The sequence below is a fragment of the Ischnura elegans genome, chromosome 10 (genome assembly GCF_921293095.1).
Source record: "Ischnura elegans chromosome 10, ioIscEleg1.1, whole genome shotgun sequence".
NCBI lineage: Eukaryota > Metazoa > Arthropoda > Insecta > Odonata > Coenagrionidae > Ischnura > Ischnura elegans.
In genome coordinates this window covers 62,634,637-62,658,240 of record NC_060255.1, presented here as the reverse complement: position 1 = coordinate 62,658,240, position 23,604 = coordinate 62,634,637, and the positions used below count along the sequence as shown (strand labels likewise).

At 37.7% G+C, this 23,604-nt stretch overlaps 1 protein-coding gene across 1 annotated transcript in view; it reads right to left on the bottom strand.

The window, feature by feature from the left end:
- Positions 1–4,617: 4,617 nt before the first annotated feature.
- LOC124166446 (zwei Ig domain protein zig-8-like) overlaps positions 4,618–23,604 on the bottom strand; it is a 366,954-nt gene continuing 347,967 nt past the window's right edge. Inside the window, exons 5-6 of the mRNA XM_046543976.1 lie at positions 9,606–9,774; positions 4,618–7,173 (exon numbers count right to left, since the gene is read on the bottom strand). Coding sequence (XP_046399932.1) covers positions 6,971–7,173; positions 9,606–9,774 — 372 coding nt within the window. The 3' untranslated portion in view covers positions 4,618–6,970. The remainder of the gene's footprint in view (positions 7,174–9,605; positions 9,775–23,604) is intronic.

The window sequence follows — 23,604 nt, the reverse complement described above, 5'->3', positions numbered from 1 at the left end:
AGTGAAGATTGGACGGGGTAAGGTGGTGAGTGAATGGAAGGGCATCTTTCGTCGTACGCTGCGGGCGAGGGGCGATGGACGGGTATGGTTAGTTTCATACGCTTGGCACGGCTGGCTCGGTATCTGTGATTTGATGCTTGGACTTGCGTATCGTCCTTTTAACCGTTAAATCACCCGTGTGTATCGAGTGAAATAATAGTGAAAGATGATGCATGCTTCTTGCTCAATTTGTCTCCTTTGATAAAAACTGCAAATGGTAATTTCCACACTTTAGCTATAAAACTATACTTTCATATGAAACTTCACGTTCTATGTCATTTTTAAGGTAGGTTTTCAACAAAGGATGTTAAAACCATGTTGGTAGTTTTTATATTAAATGGTGCAGATTGCCATTTGTAGTTTTTAATCATTGAAGTCTCACATTTCCACCAAGTGAATCCTGAAACGATTTTAGGCGTTGTCTTCTTTGGTTACAAACAGAATTAATCCTTGACGAGCTTATTTGATGGAATTTCTCATTTATTTTTTTATTCTAATGCCACCGAAAACAGGTCTGTATGACCTTTTATATCGAGGTTTTTCAGCATGTTAACAATTTTAACGTGCATAAAAAACTTGTCCTGGATAGGGGTAACCTACCCAGGCGGGACTCGCACCCGCGTACTTTATTTTGGCAGGCGAGACTTTTACCCTGCCACCTCCGAGGTCGGCATGAAATAGTTTATAAAATGATGTCGTATTCCCACAGTTTCATTCTCTCTAACCGGTTCCAATGCTATTGCGTCATTAACTATTCAAGGGGTTATAACATCGACGACTACCATTCTCACATATATATGTACCCTGAACCAGATGAAGGTAGAGGATTGACGCGAAGAGGTTGGGGAGGAAAGCATGTTTAATATGCTCTTAAACAGTGGCGCCGACTCCATGGGGCCTAAGGGGGCACAAGCCCCTCAAAAATTTGTTATGGATGAGAGGAAAAAATGTGTCAGGCTTGTCGATTTTCCCCGGAGTGCTAAGATATCGAGATTCGAGTTATCAGGGTTCCGATGTTGATCATATGACTCTTCTAAAATGCTTAAAAAACTTAAAAATCATACTTATAAAATTTCCCGGGGCAAGATCCTCGGTTAGGGCCCCCCAATATATTTTGTTAGTCGGTATCGCTGCTCTTAAAGGAACTATACGCTCATACCTCCCTCTCCAGACTTTTTCCCTCAATCCACTCCCTTCATCTGGTTCAGGGTATAAATATGTGAGACTGGTGGCCCTTGGTATTTCTACCTCTTGAAAATGACTCAATAGCGTTGAAACCGGTAGAAAAGAATAGAACTGTAAACGAATGAGGCTTATATGTGATCAGATTTCCCATAACAAAGAATAAAAGTGCATGCACTATTCATGCTTGAACAATAAATATAAAAATGATACATGACATAATTTTATTGGCAATTAGAAGGAAAAATATTGCACGCAAAATTATATGATGAGAGTATATGGTAATAATCAGCGGGAAGAGAAATATCACACATAAATTTACAATACCATTATATATTATAATAATGAATTAGATTTTTTCGTCGAAAGTTGTGTGTAACTTACATCCTCCGTTAGTAAAACTTGTTGCCTTCACTTGAACCATCTGCTTAACTAATCGAACAAAATTTCTTTTTGCAAAATTTCGAAGTTTAATGTCGATCTTTCGTACCCAATTGGCATTATTCACTTGTTTTCTTTCGTATAAACTTCACATATATATATATAATGCCTTTCAGATAAAATTGTACTTCTATGTAATTTTACATGTTCTTTATAAATTAGCGTTTTTCTGCGGGCTATGACTTATTTAATTAGATTCCTTTGAACGTTCATTCTCTCCATTTATATGTTATCCGAATATCTCCATCATGGTTCATCAACTTTGTGTGTAGTCTGTTATCATAGCGATACTGTAAATATTCACTTAAACCAATGTACCACATTACTCACTGGCTAACAATGAGTGCGTAAGCTTTGTTCTTTAAGAGTTAATCGATAATAATTTTATGGGTAGTTACAGAGCGTGAATACCGTCTGATTTTAATCTATCGCCTCATCAACAACAGTTCTTGGAAATTTCATTAGAATTGTAGCTCCGGTTGAATGCGGTAGACCGGTCGAGTTTGATTAGATCGGGCGTTCCGGGTACATTAAATCAGACACTGTTTTCTCTCACGAGAAATTAGATCGACGATCGCATAGGCCCTCAAGAGAAACACGACACCAGCAATTCATCAATTCAACGGACGCCTTTCCCGTTTGAATTACGAGAAGCATAAATGCCGGCGTAATTCAAACACGCACGTCACACTTTGGGCGGCCCAGTAATGTGCCTAATTGAATGGATAATCCATAGAACGAAGAGGAATGCTCGCTGAATTAAAAGTAGGAACCCTTCATGATGGAAGTTTGATCCTCTCTAATGGGAGACATTATGCACCAAAGAGTGGTCTGGTCCCTCGGCTAATTAGATGGAATTCGGAACAGCAAAGGAGATGTTTTAGCCTTCCGCTATGATCCCTGCGGATTGATATCCCCATACACCCTTGAGTTATTTTTCCGGCTTACCCTCCAGGCCCTTTTGTTTCCCGAAGCTCAACTTCCAATCTCGGTTTTGATACCCTTAATCGTAAATTATCGTTCCGCCAATTTATACATCTATCATTTTGACTGGCTTCCTGAAACGTTATTGGAAACGCGCGTCGCAGATTGAAAACGATTGGTTTTCATGTATGAGCTTCGAGCCGCAGTCCTGAAATTGATCGCTTCCCTTATTCGTGTTTTCGTTCGGGATACGTGCCGAAGGCGAAATTATTTTTCAATATATGAGTGAACGATATTGCAAATTTATTCTAAAAATTGGAAGAGTAAGGAATATTTTGATTCTGAAGCCCACATGTGGAAGCACAGTACTCTTCGCTCAGTCTGATTTTAGAATGATTCTGAGGAACACTCAAGTGAATAGCTATGATGTAATAATTGAATTTTCTGGTATATTTAATAGACTGAATTTGTGAGAAATTCGAGTTTGGCACTTCTGTAGTGACTGTATTATATCATTAACAGTTTATCTTAATCCACATACTACCCCACAAGCCGCCTAAAAAGGCGTGTGGCAGGGGACACCATAGGACAACAGCCATCTACGCATAAAAAGCGAATTCTCAAACAAAATTACGACTAGCATATATTAAAGCCCTTTATAGTTCGGGGGAAAAACGAATTCTCATATCTATCCGTTCGTTTAAATATCTATCTTACTTTTTCGCTTCAGTCGGACTTGGGGCTCGAAATGTTATCTTCTCCGTATCACCCTTAAAGATATCTATTTTTAATTGCTCAGGCAATCTAAGCCTAAGTCTCCAGCGGCTCCCATCCTTATTCGCTTAACATCCGGGTAACGCTGTCTGTAAGCCCGTAGCAGTTTTAACGTACCAAGCAGCCATCCTTTGTCTTTTCACGCAGCATTTTACCTGGGATCAGGTAGTTATGGTGGCTTAGTTCTTCCCCGCCATTTGTGTCATTACGTTTTCAATGTATTTATCCGAGACCTACCATTGGCGTGTGTGCTATCCACTTCAACCCCAACGACTGTCTTCATTAGGCCATAATTCCACATGATTTGGTCTGTTGAGTCATTCAGTCTCTTTCTCAAGGTGTTCTTCTTACTTTTCATCTTATGTTCATATCACTTCCTCTTTACCGTTATAAGTTTGCATAACATTTAATGTATTTCAATAGAAGGGCAGTACATAAATTAACACGTTTAAGTGTGCACTCGTTTTGCAAAAAAAATAATTCGGGTAATGTTGTCCAAAAAATCTTATGAACACTCATTTCCGTTGCTTGCGGCCCTAAAATTGTATTTATTAAAAGTCCTAAAATTGTTTCATCCCAGAAAGAGCAATATCTCGAGTGTACCTGATAAATATTATTTAAGGAGTAAGTCATTTGTTGTAACAAACAGACCAAGATTAACATTATATAAAAAAGTCTTTCTTTACATGAGGCCGTAGATATTTAATTTACTGCCCGCTATAGTTAAAAAAATACATCCCTAAATAAAATGCTAAGACTTGCCAAAGACTGGCTTTTCTCTCAAGGAATAATTGAAAATTTATTTAGACGACATTTCTTTAGAACACTTATGCAATATTTACTGCATTATTTTGTTTCATACATTTTTGTTATTTGATGGTGGCTTAATTCTGGTCTTACTACCTTGGAGACCACGTAAAGCTCCTTCTATGTGTTATCTTTGTTATTCAGCTGTAAAATCAAAATGTAGAAGTAAATAAATTATTATCATGATAGATAAACTTTTATGATTCATCTTTACATAACAATGTAAAATTCATTCACACGATTCGTGTAACAATTTCACCACATTTTATTATTCTCTCCGTACCTTAGATGCGTGCATCCCAATCTACTTGAGTAAATATCCACTTGAGGAAATGAATTAGCATGAATGAAAGATATTCACTCTTTTAAGTAAAATGTGCAGTGTACTTTACTCGATGGAAGTTTATAAAGAAAAGAAAGGGGGAAAAAAGTTTCATTCATAATGCTGAATCACTGATTTCCAATGAGTAAATGCGAATTTATTTTCCATAATTGATTGTACAGAACATTTAGGGTCCACCGTTTTTAGTAGAATATGAACATTTTTACAATCCAGTCATTTTCGTCTTTAAGAATAATATTTTTCGTCATTGCACCGCTAAGATGCGTCGGATGGGTTTGTATTCACTTCTGACCACCAACCGTTGCTGAAATAATGTTTCGAGGACGGCAAAACTCAAATACATGGAAACAAATCACACTTTGTTCGCCCTCTGTGTACACTTTTTTTTTGAATCATGATCACCAAAATTCTTCTTTAAAATACACAGACTTTTTGTATGAAACTTGAATATTTACTAAAGTCTGTATTTCTCGTGCAATTTAAGTTTTAAAAACATGTTTGGATAACAACACTGACGGGATAATGGCAATATTTTCCAACATGTAACATGAGATTTTAATTCTCCAGTCAAACCAGTTCGCATTTTTTATGACACAGCAAGAAATTTACTCGTCAATTTACTCCAATTTTTTGACATCTTACAAGGGTCGCTAACTTCTCCTTAGATCGTATCTGAGAAAAGAATATTCGCTTTGAATAATGTGACATCTATGAACCTCTGCTTTTTCGATTTTCTTAATTCACCTCGAAGTCACTCGATTGTTAAAAATCTCATTTTCACGGGAACTTTTTTTAGGTACACGTAAGACTCCCGTTTGGGTCATGAGCTTCGTAAAACCTCTCAAAAATCGATTTTAATTACTATAATCGATTATTCACAAATTCTTGCTCATCGATATCAGCATTTACATCGATTTTCCGATACTTAATCTTCGACTACGATCATTCAACCTTACATCACTCGCTCCATAATTAAGCGCTCTCACATTTGCATTTTAGCGTAATCATTCCCTATTTTCTGCACTCAAACATTTCACGCACAATTTAACCAAAAGTGACCCCAGCACAATTTGGCAAGCACAGCTGTACATCAGTCACACTCTTTACTCCACAAATTTCACTCGCACTTCGAATTATTCCAATCGTAACCCTTGCTTCCGTAAAAAATATTCCTTTCAGCTACTGAGGGACGAAATTGATTCAGTTTTATATCGAAGTACTTGTGCCTTCTTCTTTTTTTTATCTAAGCTTCCGTTGAATATTCACGGAAGCACAAAAAGTGTATGCCAATCATGAGTTCTGTTTTATTTTCTCATCAGAAGAATCAGTAGTGTAGCTGTATCAAGAGTTCTCATCAAAATTTCACCTTACAAAGATGATTCTTTGATGTCAGCTGCTGTAGAAAAGGTTTTTGAGCAACCGTAAAGTAATATTATTTGGAACCCATTTGAACTTGCTTGATATCAGATTGATCGAATTTGTCACCTTCACAATTTCAAATCCTCTTTTATTTACAAAGTCCAGTTGCTTTCACCTAGCAGGTCTCGTGGGCTCATGATCATCGAATATTTTCCGAATAATCTTACGTTATCATATCGGGGAAGAGCACCGTTTTAAACACTCGTATTGATTTAAACTGTGAGAGGTGACTTTGAAGTGCTGTATGTCTCAAATAATAACTGAAGACTATCTGGTTTACTTCCAATTTATAGTTGGTACATGCAAATAAATACGTTCAATGGCTTTCCGTCATCTTCTGGCACTGTAGTTTTATGCCTATGGTAATTTACCGGAAGATAAAGGAAAATCCCACAATGTATCCATAACATGCAACTCTAAAATATTGGATGTTTCTAGGATAATCTTCCTTCATTACTCGTATTGAAATTTCTTCCACAGCTTTGACCTTCATGACGATCAAGCATAGCAGAACTCATCCCATTCTCAGAAAGCCCCGTAAGTTGCTACTCATTCGACTACTTACATGTTCGTACTGCCCACATCTTTACGGGCTATTCTTTTCGACCACTTCCCCGTAATATGGCACTCCTCTCGAAGAGGGAATCTCATCTATACGGGGGAAATGCACCTGTTAAAAAAACACACGCGTTCCAATCCCCTCTATACGTGGCACTGCATCGAAGAAGTCTCCAACGACTTCAATGAGAAAGGTCGTTGTAGAAGTTTGCGACCCGTTCAACCTCTTTACACATTCTTCCATCCTGTTGGGCGTTGCACTACCCTTAAGTAAAACTTTCACAGATACGTAGGCTAGACCGCAACGATACAGCGTCCCAGAAATTCAAGCGTTCCGGCTATGCTGCAGGTTCTTGAAAACCGGGACCCATTCCACATGTCCGCATTGTCTATTTCCTTTCGGGCTGTTCCTGTAGATCAGTCCCCTGTTGATATGTACGGCAGCCAGCCGAGCAGTAGTCAGCGGGCGCCCGGGGCCGGACGCTACATGGATAGCGAGGGGACCCAGGGTAAGAGAAGGTGTGCCGACGCGACGGCACCAGCCGCCGTCAGCGCGAGAACCCCCCTCCGCGTCCTGTCGACTAGTGGCACCAAATGTGGTGACAACCCGAGCACCAGTAGCGACCATGGAGGGAATGGTGCTGGTCTGGCGCCTCCGCCGTGGTGCATGGCTGCCGGGTGCTCTCCTGGAGAATTATGTGATAAAAGACATGCGTCATTGAAAATGTTAGCGGTAAATTCGTCAATGAATACATCTGAAGTAAATAGAGATTAAATATACAAAACTTTTTCCAAAAACTGCTGATTAGGTTTATTAGGATTTAGTGCAGAAGAGCCTGGTATGTGAGTAAGGATTGGCACCCACGTTTAATCTCCGAGTAATGAATAGCTTATTTTTTTTGCTAGTTATGCATTGCATATTGTTTTCGGAAAAAGAATGTTTCTTATATTTTATGTTTTCTTCTTTTCAGTAAGAACATGAATGTGGATTTAAATTGTTCTTTAACAGCTTGTGAACAATATTTTAAGGTTTAATGAGAAAAGTCACCGGGGTTGGAATCTTAATCTTCCGTTTGTTTGACTGACGATTTAGCCGTTGCGCCAGATGACATCTGCTAAACTGATGAAGAAAGAAATCACTAATACTTCCCTTGAAGCCATCAAGTTAAATGTTAATTGTCAAAAATTGTGGCTCATATTGCTTCTGAGGGCATGTAGTGTAAGAAGCATAATCATTTGATTCTGACCTGTACTGAAAATTTCAAGCCGATCCGAAACTGGGAAGTGGGTTGAAATCAATTCCAAGATTCCATCGATGAAACACAAAAAAACTAAGCAAGTTAAGAAAAAGCATATAAAAAGTGTCTTAAATCGATTGCTTATCATTTGAGAGAGGCTGGTGTTATCAGATACTTGGCCAGAACTTTGTACCAGGGGGAGCTAGGGTGGAATGTTGCTTGGATAGACTGATATTTTGTGATATAGCGTTTTATTAATATTTTAAGCACTGATATTTATTTTTTAGTCGTTGAATGAAAACATGCAGTTGGAGTTATGGCAGTCACATTGGCAACTGATCGGCATTACTCCATCAGTACTCTACATTTTTTATTCTATGATTCAGAAACCCAAAAAATAATAAGGAAAACAAATAAAGCTGGTAGCGTGTAGCAAAGAACTTCAATAAAAATCATAAGAAAACGGCTGCTATTGCTGAAAGAAAAACACAAAAAGAGACGCAAAAGAAAATGAGCAGGAAACTCTTTGAATCTGACTCAGACACTTCTATTGATGAGAAAAAATTTGTGAAAACGAATCAGAAAGAGAGTTTCTTTCAACGGAAATGGGCAAACAAACCTCTTTCTATTGCAAAGACACCGGAAAAGATGTTCTAGATGGAACACTCCTTAAGGGTATTTATGTGACATGTGCTCCGGAATGTAAAATTAACTTAAGCTTCTAAAATCTCATCAGCTTATCTAAGTATATTGGCAGTGCCCTTAAAATTTTCAGCCCTTTTTTACCATGGAAAGAAATTTTTTTTAAATCATTGACTTCATATTATGTCCATACTTCCATTGAACGTTTTGTAATTTCTTAAATGCAGAATTATTTAATATAATAAACATAAATATTTCAGTTTAACGTTCCTCTGCCATCGAAAATCCTCATATTTCTTATTTTACAAAAGAATTAGTAGAACATGACATTACCGACTGCCATTACCCTAGGGTAGGAGCAACACCGGTCAAAGCTTATTTTGCAGTATTTTTAATTTTATCAACAGCTAAGATTAATTAGGGCTCAATTGAAGTCTGAAATAGGTAAAATATACCATAAGTAAGCGATTCCACACGATTGCGTTCCAAATTTATAGCAAAGTGAAGTTTTATAACCATTTTCCCTTAGGTGACTGTAATTACCCCAGTTCCCTAATTTTAGAGGCTAAGAGGAGGGGTAATAAGCTCTTATAAAAAAAATTTTTTTTAAAAACCAGCCTTTATATTTAGATTACAGGGGATGAGCAACGTTTATATATGACACAAAGCAAAAAAACTCAGTGACCCCGAAAAATCAAAAGTGACGTATTAAAAAAGTCACTATATTTATTAAATTTTCAGTGAATGGTAAGCCCCCTATGTTTCAAAATGCCACCCCTATGCTTTTAAATGCCTACCCCTATGTTAAAAATGCCACCCCCCTATGTTAAAAATGCCACCCCGTACGTTTTATGTAACGGTAAAACAATATTCAAACATTTACAAAACCTTACAATTGTTAATAAATATATGAAGATCATAATTAGCTGTTGTACAGTTTTCACAAATTAAATGTATATGTGAATAAATGAGAAAATTGTAAAGATTCGTGTAGTGTGTACAAAAATGAATATAAATGTTTTGGGGGGCTATAGGTTGACTGGGGGGTGGTTAAAGGAGGGTTGGAGAGAAAAAGTTATATTTTCATGTATTGTCATCGGAAATGAAGAAGTGTGCAAAATTTCAGCGTTTTTGCTTCACAGGAAGTGAGTCAAATTTCAGTTACAAGATTTGTACCAGACAAACAAACAGACAGGTTGGTGAGTTGATATAAAGGCTGGAAAAAAGCTCCCACAGACCATTGAGGATGTGTACTCTGATACTGGCTTCGTTGGCGTTGGATGGCGTGCACGTGTAGAGCCCCGAGTCGGTTGGGATGGCCTTTTGGATGAGCAGCCGACTGGTGGTCGTGGGGCCCTTTTCCGTCACCAGGCTGATACCACCGCGTGGAGAGTCGAAGTTTATCTCCTACAAAATAAAGCATAAAAATCTATGTTTAGGAATAAAATTAGGTACTAATTACCTTATGTTTAACATAAAAAGCATTAAGACTGGTGTATATAAAAATAGTTATTATTATTTTTTACCGTAAATTATCCTTTATTAGCAATAACATAACTTAAATTCGCCTAAAGGTATATATAATATACATACGTAACGAAATTCGTGTTGAATAAATCATTAATCTTAGCTTAGATTCGAAACCCGTTTCTCCTGACTGCCGGTCAGATATGCTACCAGTCTCACCATCTTCTTCCAAATCGAGTTCCAGGCTTTGCATCCGTTTACATGATTGCGTAAAAATTTATTTGTTTTATTCAGTGCTTTTTATTAAGTTGGCCTCAAATTATCTGAAATTAGCGATACCTAATTACTTCAACTTTCTCAAATTTTCAATAAATTACCTCATTATAAATTGTTTTATAGCTTTTAGGAAGCCAATATTCCCTTCCCTCGATGGATCGCAAGAGCCTTACATCTAATACTGTAAACTCTTGTAAAATTGCTATAGGAATTAAGGACTCTGATTGGCGCAATGGTCCAAGCAGTGACCCGGAATGTCTTTGGTCCGTAGTTAGATCTTCAGTCATGGGAATTTTTTCTCAAGAAAATAGATGAGAATTTCACCACCGTTTACGTGGCAGAATTGAAATATACCGTTAGGCGCAGCGTTAGCCCTAGAACTGGGCTAACTCTCAGTGATGGCTTCTTTGAGGCCCATATTTCCTTGCGTTGCCATCCTTGATAGATCATTTGGGCCCAACGCCTAGAATCGTTGAACCTCGGTCAAAGTTCCTTGGGAATTATGCCTGATCCGTGGTCCGATTCAAACGTATTTTCAGTTTGGAAAACATGGCGCATGTTCAAAATGCTAAAAGTTTTCCTTTTCAAAATTTCAATGAATGAATTTCTCATTTATATATATTATACCTGCAAAATAGGGCGACACAAACTTAAACAAGTTATGAGCTCAATGTTCAGAGAACCTATCTCTTACCTCCATGCACGGGCAAAAAAACAGTCGTGAAACATACATTTTGCTTCAATTAAAATTTTTAGTGCCCACTGTTTTACAAACGAATCTAAAGAAAATGCATCTAACATATAAAGTGCAAAAATTTACATGTTATGTTATAATTTTCAACATAATAATGCTGATTTTTGCCATTTAAATAAGTTTCTCACTCCCAGTTTAGTTGGAAAACATTCCTTCTTACTCCATTGATCAGTGTCGTCATTTCATTTTATTTTCCCAATAGTCATAAGAATTTAGTATTTGATAATACGGGAGACATTTGAGTGATCATTAAAAAAAATTAGTTCAGCTATGAGAAATAAGTACACGCGATACCCGATTGTGGTATCCAGTTCAGAAAGACATAATCCATAAAATAAATAAAATACAATGGAAAGCTGTGTAGTTCGTCAAAAACTGCTACAGGCGAAAAAAAAACGTTGCACAGATTTTACGTGAATTATATTGAGAGCCGCCAGAAGCTCGAAGGCTACATACAAAGCTTAGATTGTTTGAGTAATTAAGAATAAATACCTTCCAGAGTGACAGGAAAACATAATCTAAGAGCTCCCAATATTTATAGTTCTCACAGAAATGATAAATAAACGGAGAAATATTACCAAACCGAAGCGAAGTATAGGAATTCGTTTTACCTCCGAATGATAGAGGACTTCAATAAATGCTAATGGTTACTCATTGCGCGCCTCTTCTTCTATTTGTTTTTTTTTAACCACCACTTAGCTGTCCCAACAGCCAAGAGCGTACACAAGGTCAAAACTAGAGGAGGGGAAGCCGTGATCGTTCAAGTTAACACACAGAATAGGTTGAGGAAACCAATATTTCAAGGAAATAATAACATCGCTTTATTAATTTTTGAAATTATTTACTCGAAAAAAATATTTTAATTTTAATTACATGTTTTACACTAATATACCTAACGTTTCTTGGATATAAATGTATCCTTTCTTTTTGAATTAAATTAACTTTTGTTTCTGGGGGGAAGCTACCCCTGCTGCCCCTTCCTGGGTACGCCAATGTAAACGCCCCTCATTGAGACGGCCTGCGAGGAAAAGGGAAGGTATCAATAAAATTTCGTTCACAAAGTCTTTACAGCCTGATAATGGTGGAACTCGTTTGGTAAAATGCTATTGGCAATATCTTTCACAAGGAAGCTGTTTTTTTTGTGACTATCTGACGATTTAAAAAAATTATCAACCCATAGAGACCTTTGGAATGGAGGATCAATAAATAAAATAAGTATTACACAGATACAAAAAATAAAAAAGTATTCACGATGAACGAATGATTTTTTTTACCAGCTTCCAATGCAAAATTTGAAAACGTTTTTGGGTTGATGAACGTTTAGAATGATTCACATCCAGTCTCAAATACGCTCAAATGATGATCCTCAGTGGTAGCCTGCGTAAATAAAACGTTTTCAGGTGCACAAGGGAGCAGTTTTTACTTTTCGCTGTGTTTTTCATTGCACATGAGTAAATATAGGGGTCGGTCCTTTGTGTCATAGTTTATTGCCTGCAATAGAAGGGACATACAATGGGATTCAGGAAGTTGAAATGCAAGTCATGAATTTCGACTTCAATTTTTTTATCCTTTGGATTATTTGAACGCTCTTCGACTTTTTTTTCACAACTATCACCTGCTTTAATCGTTTTTTTTTTTCTATTTCTGGGATCAAAATATCTCCTGCCAATCACCGTGATTTTTTATATTAAGGTAGGTCATTTTTATCGTCTTATTTTCTGTATTTGGGATAAAATTTAATAATCAATGCCCAGCATATTTTCAATATTTTGCTCTTTTTCATTTGAAGCATAAACATTTAAAAATTTTACCGTTATATTTGACCGTTTTTTTGGGTGTTTCGTATTTAAATTTTTATTTACTCACTAACTTTATATTTTTCATGTTGAATTATAATTTGCAGCTTTTTATTCTAAATAAAATATTCTCATAAAAAATTATACTTCCAGGGAAAACGCCTTTCGGTTTGAGCAGGGTTTGAACGGGTGGCACAAGCAAACATGTAGTTTTCAATGCCAATAATGATTCAAAAATGTATCCAATGGTTAAATTAACGTCTGGAAATGAAATAAATTTTACTTTAGGGGAATGATATTTTATTAATAGTCTTGAGGCAATATTTTTCAACCTATCTTGTGGTTAAAATTGGGATAAACTTACACGCATAATACTTAAGCCACTCCTGAAAAAATTTTTCTATTTCTTTGGCTATTGTCATTATTCAGTCTCTGACTTATATTTTTTATGTTCTCTTCATGTAGATAGTATTTTATAGTGCTGGTGTTGAAGTCGTACTTTATTTTAATATTGACATGGATCTTTATGGCACGTTTGGCGTCTTAGCGAAATTAAAGTTTTCATTCCACACTATGGAGTTAAAATACGGAGCTTTCTAATCCTTTCGTACATTTTAAAAATTGCACCGTATTTTTTTAGCAGATAGTAAAAATCCGTTTGCATTCCAGCGTCCTCGGTGTCATCCATTTCGTCATATCCGGAATATAAGTAGAATTTGAAGAGTAGGCATACGAACTAAATCCATTGTCAAGAGGCATTTTCATTCGTATGATTTGAAAGCTTTTATAAATTAATTAACTGATATATGTAGTTGTGTCCTGTCATTGATGAGTGCATCGGATTTCGCATTTGAAAACCCAATTTTACTCATTTCGCTGCCATGTAAAATTGCTTAAAAATTACGGCTTTTGAATGCCATCTGTTATTTCGAGTGCACTTATGATATCCGTGGTCATTCGGGGAGCGAACACAAAGGGATTAATTTCGAACAATGCATGCCAACGATATTAAAATGCTCGGTGGAAAAATGTGTTTCAAAAGGGAGCGATTCTGCATGCGGCCATTTTTTTTCGATTCACACAAATGAATAGCGCCCTTGTTCCCACAAAAGGAACGGTATTCACCCGAAAGAATCATTAGCATAGCAACAAGAAATGAGATAAATTTTGAATCGCGAGCGAAATATTTGCGAAGCGCACGTAGGAACATCGATGGAGGAAAATTTAGGAATTCTAATCATCTCATCGTGTAGACTCTAATACTGCAAATAAAATCGTTATATTCCCAAAAACCATATTAAAAACAAATTGCAGCGTAGGTTTTACCAATGCATGCAACATATTATGCATGCTTAAACAGCACATTAGCATTCTAACTATGATACACCAGATCATATAGTATCCTATTTTGTTTTAAGTAAATTTATTAAAATGTTATATATAATTCTATGTACAACATTAGCCTGCAAAAGAAATAGCATTTATTTATTATTTGACTTGAATGAGTGATTTACTCTTCAAATCTGTGTATTGTTTAACTTCGCGTACAGTTTTCGAGTTTCATATCAATTTGCCATGTGGAGGAAAGGATTTTCAATTTTTTAGGGTTATATACTGCTTGATATCCTTATGAAAAAGGTATCTTCACTTCTACTGGTGGCCATATTTAATGAAATTAAATAACTGCTAGTCATTATGAAAAAGTAGTTCATTTTTCCCAAAACATGGAATTGTGGGCATTTTGATGTTACTTTTGGTTCTGGCCTCAATGCTAGCGTTACAATGGTGAATTAGCACCTTGAAAGCTAAGAGAACTTGTACTTAGATATATATTTCTTTGTTATACTAAAATTCACCTGATAAGAGTGTATAGATAACAGGTAAATCTGGTAAGTTATCTAGGATAATAGCATATGTTTTCGTTCTTTATGCGAAATATTTTCTTATTTCATTCATATAACGTTTTAATATCATTAGTAATTTACTATTATTTACCTGGCATGATTTAAAGCTTATTGGCGATCTTTTACTAAATGTAGGAGTTTCCATAATTCTGAGATGTAATATTTATTCACATTTCACTTCAATTCTATGTTCATCTCACTGCAATATTTAGATTGGTATACCGCGTATTATGCGGCGCATACCTCTATTTTTACCTTTCCAAAGACATTTCATTTTACTCTCCTGTGATCTTTTATTCATCTATTTATTTTTTATTCTTCACCACCCCCGAAAACAGCACAGTAAGGCACATAAAAAAAATTCAACTAACAACAATAGACGAACACTCACACCATCGTAGTAGTTTTTGACGAATAACGCCGCATTCCTTGGTATGTCATTAAGTTCACGGTGGATTAAGTCTTTCTACACTATATCTCATACGCTGTATATTCAAGGCTGCGGCCGGATAAGGGCAAAATAGCACATCTCTTTTACTTATTTGTTCGAAAATCTTTCCCCAGCACGCTTGACAAGTTCTTCAGATCTCTGTCACAAATATTTCATGTATTTGCTCCCCTCGATCGGTTCACATTAGAATAAGACCTGGTCTGATTTCCGACGAAGATGTTCTCATTAGCGTCAAACAACGCGGTGGAAACCTAAAAATAATATCAGCATTTAAAACTCGCTTCTATCAGCATTTAAAAATCGCCTTTGCATGACTAGTAAAGTTAGGGAGGGGGGCTAATCTCCGCCGCCCATGAGGTGAGGAAGCGGGGTTATCCCGTGTATCTAACACAAGTACTAATCTATTTGTCTCCCTTAAGAGATTTCGCCTTCGGATCTCTTAATTATATGACCTAGGTTATCAGAATGTCTTATGGCATAACCTATCCATCAGTCCTTCCCTGGTACATAGTACTCCATACTCCGCTCTCTTCACCTATTTTTACACACTTTGCCTCGTTCCTCACCCTATCCACCATTTCATTTTCAACACACGCGAGTAAAAGAGAGTTTATTCTACTCCTCATTCGTTACGGTTAATGCACTAGTTTATAAAAATACCACACGTCTGACACGCGCAACTTTGGGGAAGGTGTGGGGTTCATCACTGATCCCTTGATTTGCCATCCTCGACGGACCGCGGGGGCCTGGTTATGACCCATTAGCCTTGGTATATTTTCGTGTGATTCAAGGAAATTGAATATCGTAGTGATCAGAAACATGGCAGTGGCACGAGGAGCTTATGGTCGATGGTTCGAATCCCGGAGAATATTTACCCGTGGCACTTATTGCGAATTTCATCACCGCTTTACCATAATATATGCTTGACTTACAGATACCGTACTATACAGGGTGTCCCATTTATCTTGACCACCCGAAATAACTTTTTGTCCAGATGCAAATTCAAAAATGTGTCAAGCAAATGTTCATTATCCGTCAATGGGACATTAATCAGCATAATTGCCTTCCTTGTAGCTTTGTTATTTACAAAGATATGAACAGCGGTATGTCTTTTTTATATGGTACCCTATATTTTTTATCTGGCAATTCATTTCCTCTCCTAAAGACTTATTCAGAAATGTAGCACAGTGGACCATTAACATAAACAGAACGTTATGAAAACATAAGAAACTCGTCCACTTCCTGGAGTTAGCAGTAAACAAATGACAAGCAAGTGAAAACGTAACACAAAAGTCACTTTGAGCCCGGGACCACAACCGCGTCCACGTCTAGGGTGCTATATAAAAAAGACATACCGCTGTTCATATCTTTGTAAATAACAAAGCTACAAGGAAGGCAATTATGCTGATTAATGTCCCCCTGACGGCTAATGAACATTTGCTTGACACATTTTTGTATTTGCATCTGGACAAAAAGTTATTTCGGGTGGTCAAGGTAAATGGGACACCCTGTATACTAATACTTTGTACAATAATGACGAAAATTCAGAGTCTAAGTTCATTCATCGATTCGTCATGAGCGTGGGTTATCCATCTAGTTGGATTTACCAAGAACAAAGAGGTACTTTTAGCTCATTTCATTTAACCGTGATTTTATTCCTCACTTTAACATCCCAGATAGAATCCCCTTTGTGGATTGAAGCGGTAGTAATCTGAATTGGTCATTAATTTGCTTCGGTTCTCGGTACTCTTTGTCATCCCTTTGAAATACGGCTTTCAAATAAAAAAAACACTTTGCGAACTACCGCTGTTCTAAGCACCTTCCCGAACTCGTATATATTGGCGCTAAGAGGTCGCGAAATGATTTCCCCCTGTGAATTCCACTGCGTCATTCACTTGATGAAGTGCTTTTAGCTTTTCCAAATCCAAAAGGAATTCTCAAAGGTCAATTTAATTCCTAGGAAATTTTAAGTGTATGTATGCAGTTGTGTGGGAAATCACCATGCTGACCGAGTGGCATTTGCAACAATTGAAATCCGAGTCCGTAGGGATTGAGTGTGTTACCTTTTTCCGTCCGATGGATGGTGCTGAGGTGCTACTGGAGAGGTAGAGTTCATCCCTGTCCCATTTGACGGCTAAATGGAGTCCGATGGAGTGATTTGTGAGCCGTCTCCTCTTTCCAAGCGAAACGGGACCCAGGGAGTTATGGGCGAGTGATTTCAGCCACCTTCCGGCTTCCGAACGTTTTCTCGATTCCTTCCGGGAATACTATTCCACCATTTTGCTCTCCGTCTCCTACTTATATCAGGTTCGCCAATCTATCCTGTCAAGTCCTCTCTTTTATGAGCGTTATGCAATATGAATGAAGGTCACTTTTATAGAATCTTTTTCTGAATTTAGGCCAACTTCAAAGCGAAATAAAATTTCCAAGCAGAAACATGAAAAGTACCTCAATAGGAGGGTTTCCTATAATTTTTTATTGCCTAAATCGAAAGATTATTACTCCTGGAGTACGCATTTCACGCTCTTTTCAAATGACGATATCTATTTTTCGCGATCAAACGAAATGTGAAAAATTTCATGCGCGCGAAAACGCGACGGCTAAGTAGGAATGATGGGAAAAGTCCATGTGACGTATGTCTGGTTCCCACTGCCGCCTTGTGAGGTAACCTTGAGGCGAGGCTTGAGCGCTGATACGACACAGGCTGCTAGCAGGTTGCAGAGTACCCTGCTAGCAGGTAGTGCTTGGCTTAAATATGGATTATTACTACCTTATCAAACGAAGGAAACTTTCCGACCTTAGACAATTTTAATAAGTGATTATTAAGAGATGTTTCCCTGAGCTCTGTGACTCATGCATGCATTGATAATCTCAGACGATGTAAAACTCATATCCTCTCGAGTAGAAACTACGTCCATGTAACGTCACGTGGAGTGGAATCGCATTGGCGCCAATCTGGCCTTTTTCAAATGAGGTTAAAATTGACCATTGACATTCGTTTAAACATGGTTAGGTATCTAAAACCAAATAATTTGTGTATTATGAAAACCCTAACGGTGGGTAACGAATAGCAATTAATGCATTTCGTTTTCTTTGATGAAGGAAACTACCCTATTAATGTATTGTAATTAGAGAGGTATAAGATTTTCTTGTCAATTACTGTAATTTCCCCAATAATATTGTTCATTGATTAAGCTATTTTCGCCTTTAACGAGGCAGAAATTTGCTTCGGAGGGACCTTGGGCAGGGGCGGTCAAGCTAGGTCGGCTGGTCGGCAATCGCCAAGGCCCCCGAACAGGGCCCCCCCACAACGCTCGCGACTATCGTGAAGCGTTGATAGGAGTTATTTAAAAAGTCAGATTAGTTGAACCAAAATTTTTCTGCAATGATGAAATGCGAAGTTTTCATTGGTTGCATTAGTTTTAGCATACCCTGTGTAAAAATATTCCACAAAAAAATAATAAATAAAATTAAGGTGTCAGAAGATAAAAGAGAATCTGAGAACATAAGTCAGATCCCATGAGAAAATGAGGATTTCATTTTTACTGGTTATTTAACAAGATAAAAAGATCCGTTTACATTATTAATTAGACTGGTCTAAGTTAGTAGAAATTTTTATTGTCTGATAGATTTTTTCCCGATGTCAACGCAAAAAAACTCGGCATTTAAAAGGCACTTAATTCATCAAAATTTAATAAATACACAAAAATTATACTAATAAGACTACAAAAGAATGATGAAAATCAAATGGATCGACCGAGTTAGTAACGAGGAAGTCCTAAGAGGAGTAGGAGAGAAGAGAAGCCTAATGAAAACCTTAATAAGAAGACGGAACAACATTATAGGCCACATCTTGAGACATGATGGCCTGATGAAGACAATCGTCGAAGGGCAAGTGGAAGGCAAGAATGGAATAGGAAGACCTCGAACGAAATATATGGAACAAGTAAAGAGAGATGTGAAAGAGAAGAAATAAGTAGGTGTGAAAAGATTAACTGATAGGAGAATAGAGTGGAGAGCTGCGTCAAACCAATCCTAGGATTGTTGACCAATGATGATGAATAAAACTAATTCTCTTATCTGTTTGCTCATTTTCCATTGGTCTTTATTCAATGAACAGGCACGAATGGCTTCCTTGAATAGCCCGTGAATAGTGATTGGTCGAATCTTGATCTTATCATGGCAAAATAATCTTTACAGTAAGCCGCCGAATCCATGCTAAAACCTTTTTATCGTGTACATTAGAATATTTTCCTTCACTCTCTTATGAGGCATTACTAACATGACTGGTGCTTATTGCTTATCTGACATGTGCATCGAAAATGAGCTGGTGGAGCAGACAACATAGAAAGATAATAATAGTCAATTAGTTGAATTATTGAAAATAAATACTTTGCAGGAAACCGTTCAATCTCAAGCAATTGATTTAATGCGGTCTAGTGCGAAACCAAAAAAGTAAATTGAATCTGAGAGCATATGTTTTCTGTAAACGTTTTGCGCCGTGTTCCATGTAAACCTATATTCACTGCTAAATTACTTGTAAGCAATCGAATATTTTTTTAACTTAAAGGGATATTATGTTTACTGAGAACTAAGAGCTCATCGATTACCTCTGTATTTATTCTGTGGAAATTAATACCATTGAAATTTCCGGTATGTTTCCTCATCATTAGCCAACAATCCTAAGATTGGTTTGACGCAGCTCTCCATTTCTCTCTTCTATCCTCCGACCTTTTCATAGCGACGTATTTCTCTCTTTTACATCCTTTGTAACCTGTCCTATGTAACTCATTTAGGGCCGTCCCTTGCCCTTCTACCCTTCCATTTCTCCTTCTACGATTGATTTCATCAGGCTTTTATGCCTCGTAATGTGGCCAAATAATTAAGCCCGTTTTCTGTTAGGGTTTTTAGGAGACTGCTTTTTTCTTCTATTTTTTTGGTACTCCCTCATTACTTACTTGGTAGATCCATTTTACCTATATCATTCTTTGGTTGTGTATGTATTCTATATTTGTACCACCAAATATGGCAAATTTTGAATGGAAAATGATTTTTGGGAGCCAACCTTTGGCACGCTTGTCTATTTTTATTTATAGTACCCCCAAAACCATGGAGGATGCAGCTTAGAGTTAGTGAGTAAAAATATAGACCTCCTGAATAAAAGTGATCGCAGATTTCTCAATATTATGAAGATATAATTATTCAGTATGCCTCAATTCCTGACTAATTTTACCCGAGGTAGAAACTACAAACCAAGCTAGGCATGATTAACAGCAGAGAAATCGAGCCCCACTTGAATGAACAAGGATGCACAGCGGAGGGTGCCTGCCTCAGCAAATGCATATTTTATCAGCCGCAAAAATTCTCGGTAGTTTTTTCTTATTTCATTGAGGGGTCGTAGTCGCTTGTCAGACGGTGGTCGGGGCCTCGAGGTGTTTTCGGTCGATTTCGGCCGCACAAGCCTTGAGTCACGATACGTTCAGCCCTTGGTGGTCTAAAGATGTGTCCGAGTCGACTTCAGCGAGGTTGAAGTCAAAGAGGCATGCCTCCGTTGAGCATATGGAAGAGGAGGGGGTCGGGATTGAGTCGAGGTATTTTCTGGAGTGGGTGGGAAGAACTTCATTCTGCGTGTGTTGTGCGTGCGGTAAACATGTTCGCGAACGAATTTTCACCTGTATTCCGTGAAGTGTAGTGATAATTCTGCCTATTTTTCCGTTACCGTAACTTATTACTTGAACACAAGGAGTATATTTTCGTTTCCCGGTTGTGATAACTTTATCCTCGGACTTTCGTTTGTGCTGGAGCATATCAAACAGCTGTGTAAGGAGCAACCCATCCCCGGTTACGGCACATCTAAGCTGAGGTAAGTGTACTTTGGAGTATCTTTCGGGCTGTTTCATCCTTTGTTCTTAATGCCGTTAGTCAATTGCATGTGTTGTAGATGATAGGGCTTGTTGAGAATTAATGCCGTAGCTGTTAACGTGTTTTAATGGTAACGTGTAAAATTTTGTGACAGCGTTTATTGTGGAAGTTTTCCGCCTATCTCAAAGTGCTATAACTATGTTGATTTTCCTTTATATACTGACGCCATGTAAGCCAATTCATTAGGGAGACTTCATGAATTACTTTGTGGCTTTGAGAAAATTGAAATGTAGTGTGAAACGAACTTTATCCTTCCCTAATAACCAGAGGTATTATTTGTGCAAAACATTTGGCTATTGTATCATCAATACTATCTAGCGATCTGATCGTTGGATTATTCTTCCTCATAGAATATTCCTCCAAGATCGTCAGAACATTAATGGCTTTGCCTGGTTTCGCTGTTTAGTAGGGCCCTCTTCGCTTCTATAGCGTTAAGGTGTTTTCCCTCGTCCCGTCCCTTCTGCACCTTTCCTCTCCCAGAGGCGTCGTCGGGCTCCAATATTGGCGGCGCCTCTTTCCTTTTCCCTTCCTCTCCTCCCCCTCGCCGGGTGATCGGGCGAATAAGCCACTGGCTTGGTTCCCGGCCCCGAAGCGTTGTACCCTCGAAGGGTTCGCCCTGAACCCTCATACTCTTGTATCATCAATACTATCTGCTGAAGCTGATTACATGTATTGCAGACAGTACATTCGCTGTAGTGAAACCATGGATTACTTGAGTAGTTTTGAGCGGCCATTTAGCACCTGCGTTTAGCGTTGCAGTAGATACGTGAATTCTTTCTTTTATCTTAATTCTGCGAGCTCTCAATGCGTTGGTTTCACTTGTACTTTTTAAACCCTATAGTGTATTCCCATTTTTGCATATCTTGAAATCTGTTTCGGTTATAAAGGTCTGGTTACACGATACATTAACACGTACGGGCTAATTTCTAAATGTAAGAACGCGATAATAAACGCCAAAATGCACCGTGTAACCACCCAACTTGTGCGAATGCCTGCACATAAAATAGAACCTGTTCTATAAGACATGGTCTCCGGCACGGCGCAGTGGCGGATACAGAAAAAACTCAAGGGGGGGCCGCAACATATCTTGAGTTGTCTTTACTTTTATCGTAATAAAAGATGATCAAGTCACAGGCAAAGTATATGAAAATTTTATTTAAAGTGATTATAAACATGTAAAATACAATGCCATCTTATGATATAAAAAATTTACAATTGTGGTTTTGCAATGTTCGGCAATACGGGCGGACCCGCAAGGGGGGGGGGGCGCGCGCCCCCCATCTGTATCCGCCACTGGCACGGCGTTACTTTGTGGAACTGCTTCATATTCATGCCGTACTATTTAAAATAAAGTGTGGAATAGAACAAGTATTTTTACTTTATGAACCTGTTCTAATTTGGTTCATGCATGTGTACATGTTCCGTTCCGGTCCACCAAAACCATTCACGCAGGCGTACATTACTTGTGCGAGTTAATGTACCGTGTAACCAGGCCTTAAGAAGCGTATCTTAAATTGCGTTAAATAGAACACTCAATACGCGGTATGTGAATTGATATTGGTTTGTGATGCATGATCATGTGTGTTGTTTGTGATGTGGATCTTATGGATTAGTTGGTGATGTGATCATATGTTGGATTATTACATTCGGCATCGGATCTGATTGAAGTTAATTACGTGTAATACTGGTCGTAGCCCTGGTGAAATGTAATCTCGGAGCTGCTGACGCGTTTTGTGCTGGCGTTCAATATTTTAGCTCGGGTTGCGGACTGTGAATATCCTTGCCGAAGTGTGATCTCGCTACAGATCCCTCAATTGCCATACCCTGAATCCGCTGTCCCAGGGATAGCACATCTTTGTGATGCATTTATATTGTAATTTCAGCGTTTTGTAACTACCGAAATGGCAATTAAATCGAAACTTCAAACGCGTATATGGTGAAAGGGCTCCATATTAATAATGAAAGACTCTTTGTATCTATCACAAGCATATAAAAATTTCTATTTAATTACCGGTTTCGGCTATTACACCATTATCAAACACTTGATTGGTCTAGCAAATACTTGGCTATTAAACCAGTATCAAATCAAGTATTTGATAATGGTTTAATAGCCGAGTCCGGTAATAAAATAGAAATTGTTATAAACTTGTGGAAGAAGCAAAGTGTCTTTCATTATTAATACTGAAATGGCAATGCGCAACACAACTTATCAAAAATAGGTAATATTGTTGTATCCACATTGTTAACTCCAAACTTAATTTAATGCTATCTACCCCACATTTCGGCCGCTCAGTGGCATTTTCTATGCAATTTCTTGCAAGAGATTTCTATATTTGAAAGACGAGGTAAGCGTTGATAAGAATTTACTGTATGTTTACCCTATATCATTAACTAAAAATTTCCAGAGTACGGCATGAGTCATAGGAGGATTTAAGGGGAAGGGGTTCGTTCCATCTTCCCTCCCCCGAGACGCTTAATATGTTGATATAATTTTTACGGGTTTTTATAGACTGTTGTCCCTACATTCTTTTTTTATTACGGGGCACTGGATCATTTAAGATCTCATCATTTAAGTTCTGAGCCCAAGTGAAGAAGACCGATTTGCCGGTGATTGGGCATTTGCTATTCAGCGCACAAAAAAACCATCGCCCTGGTGGGAAAGGGGGT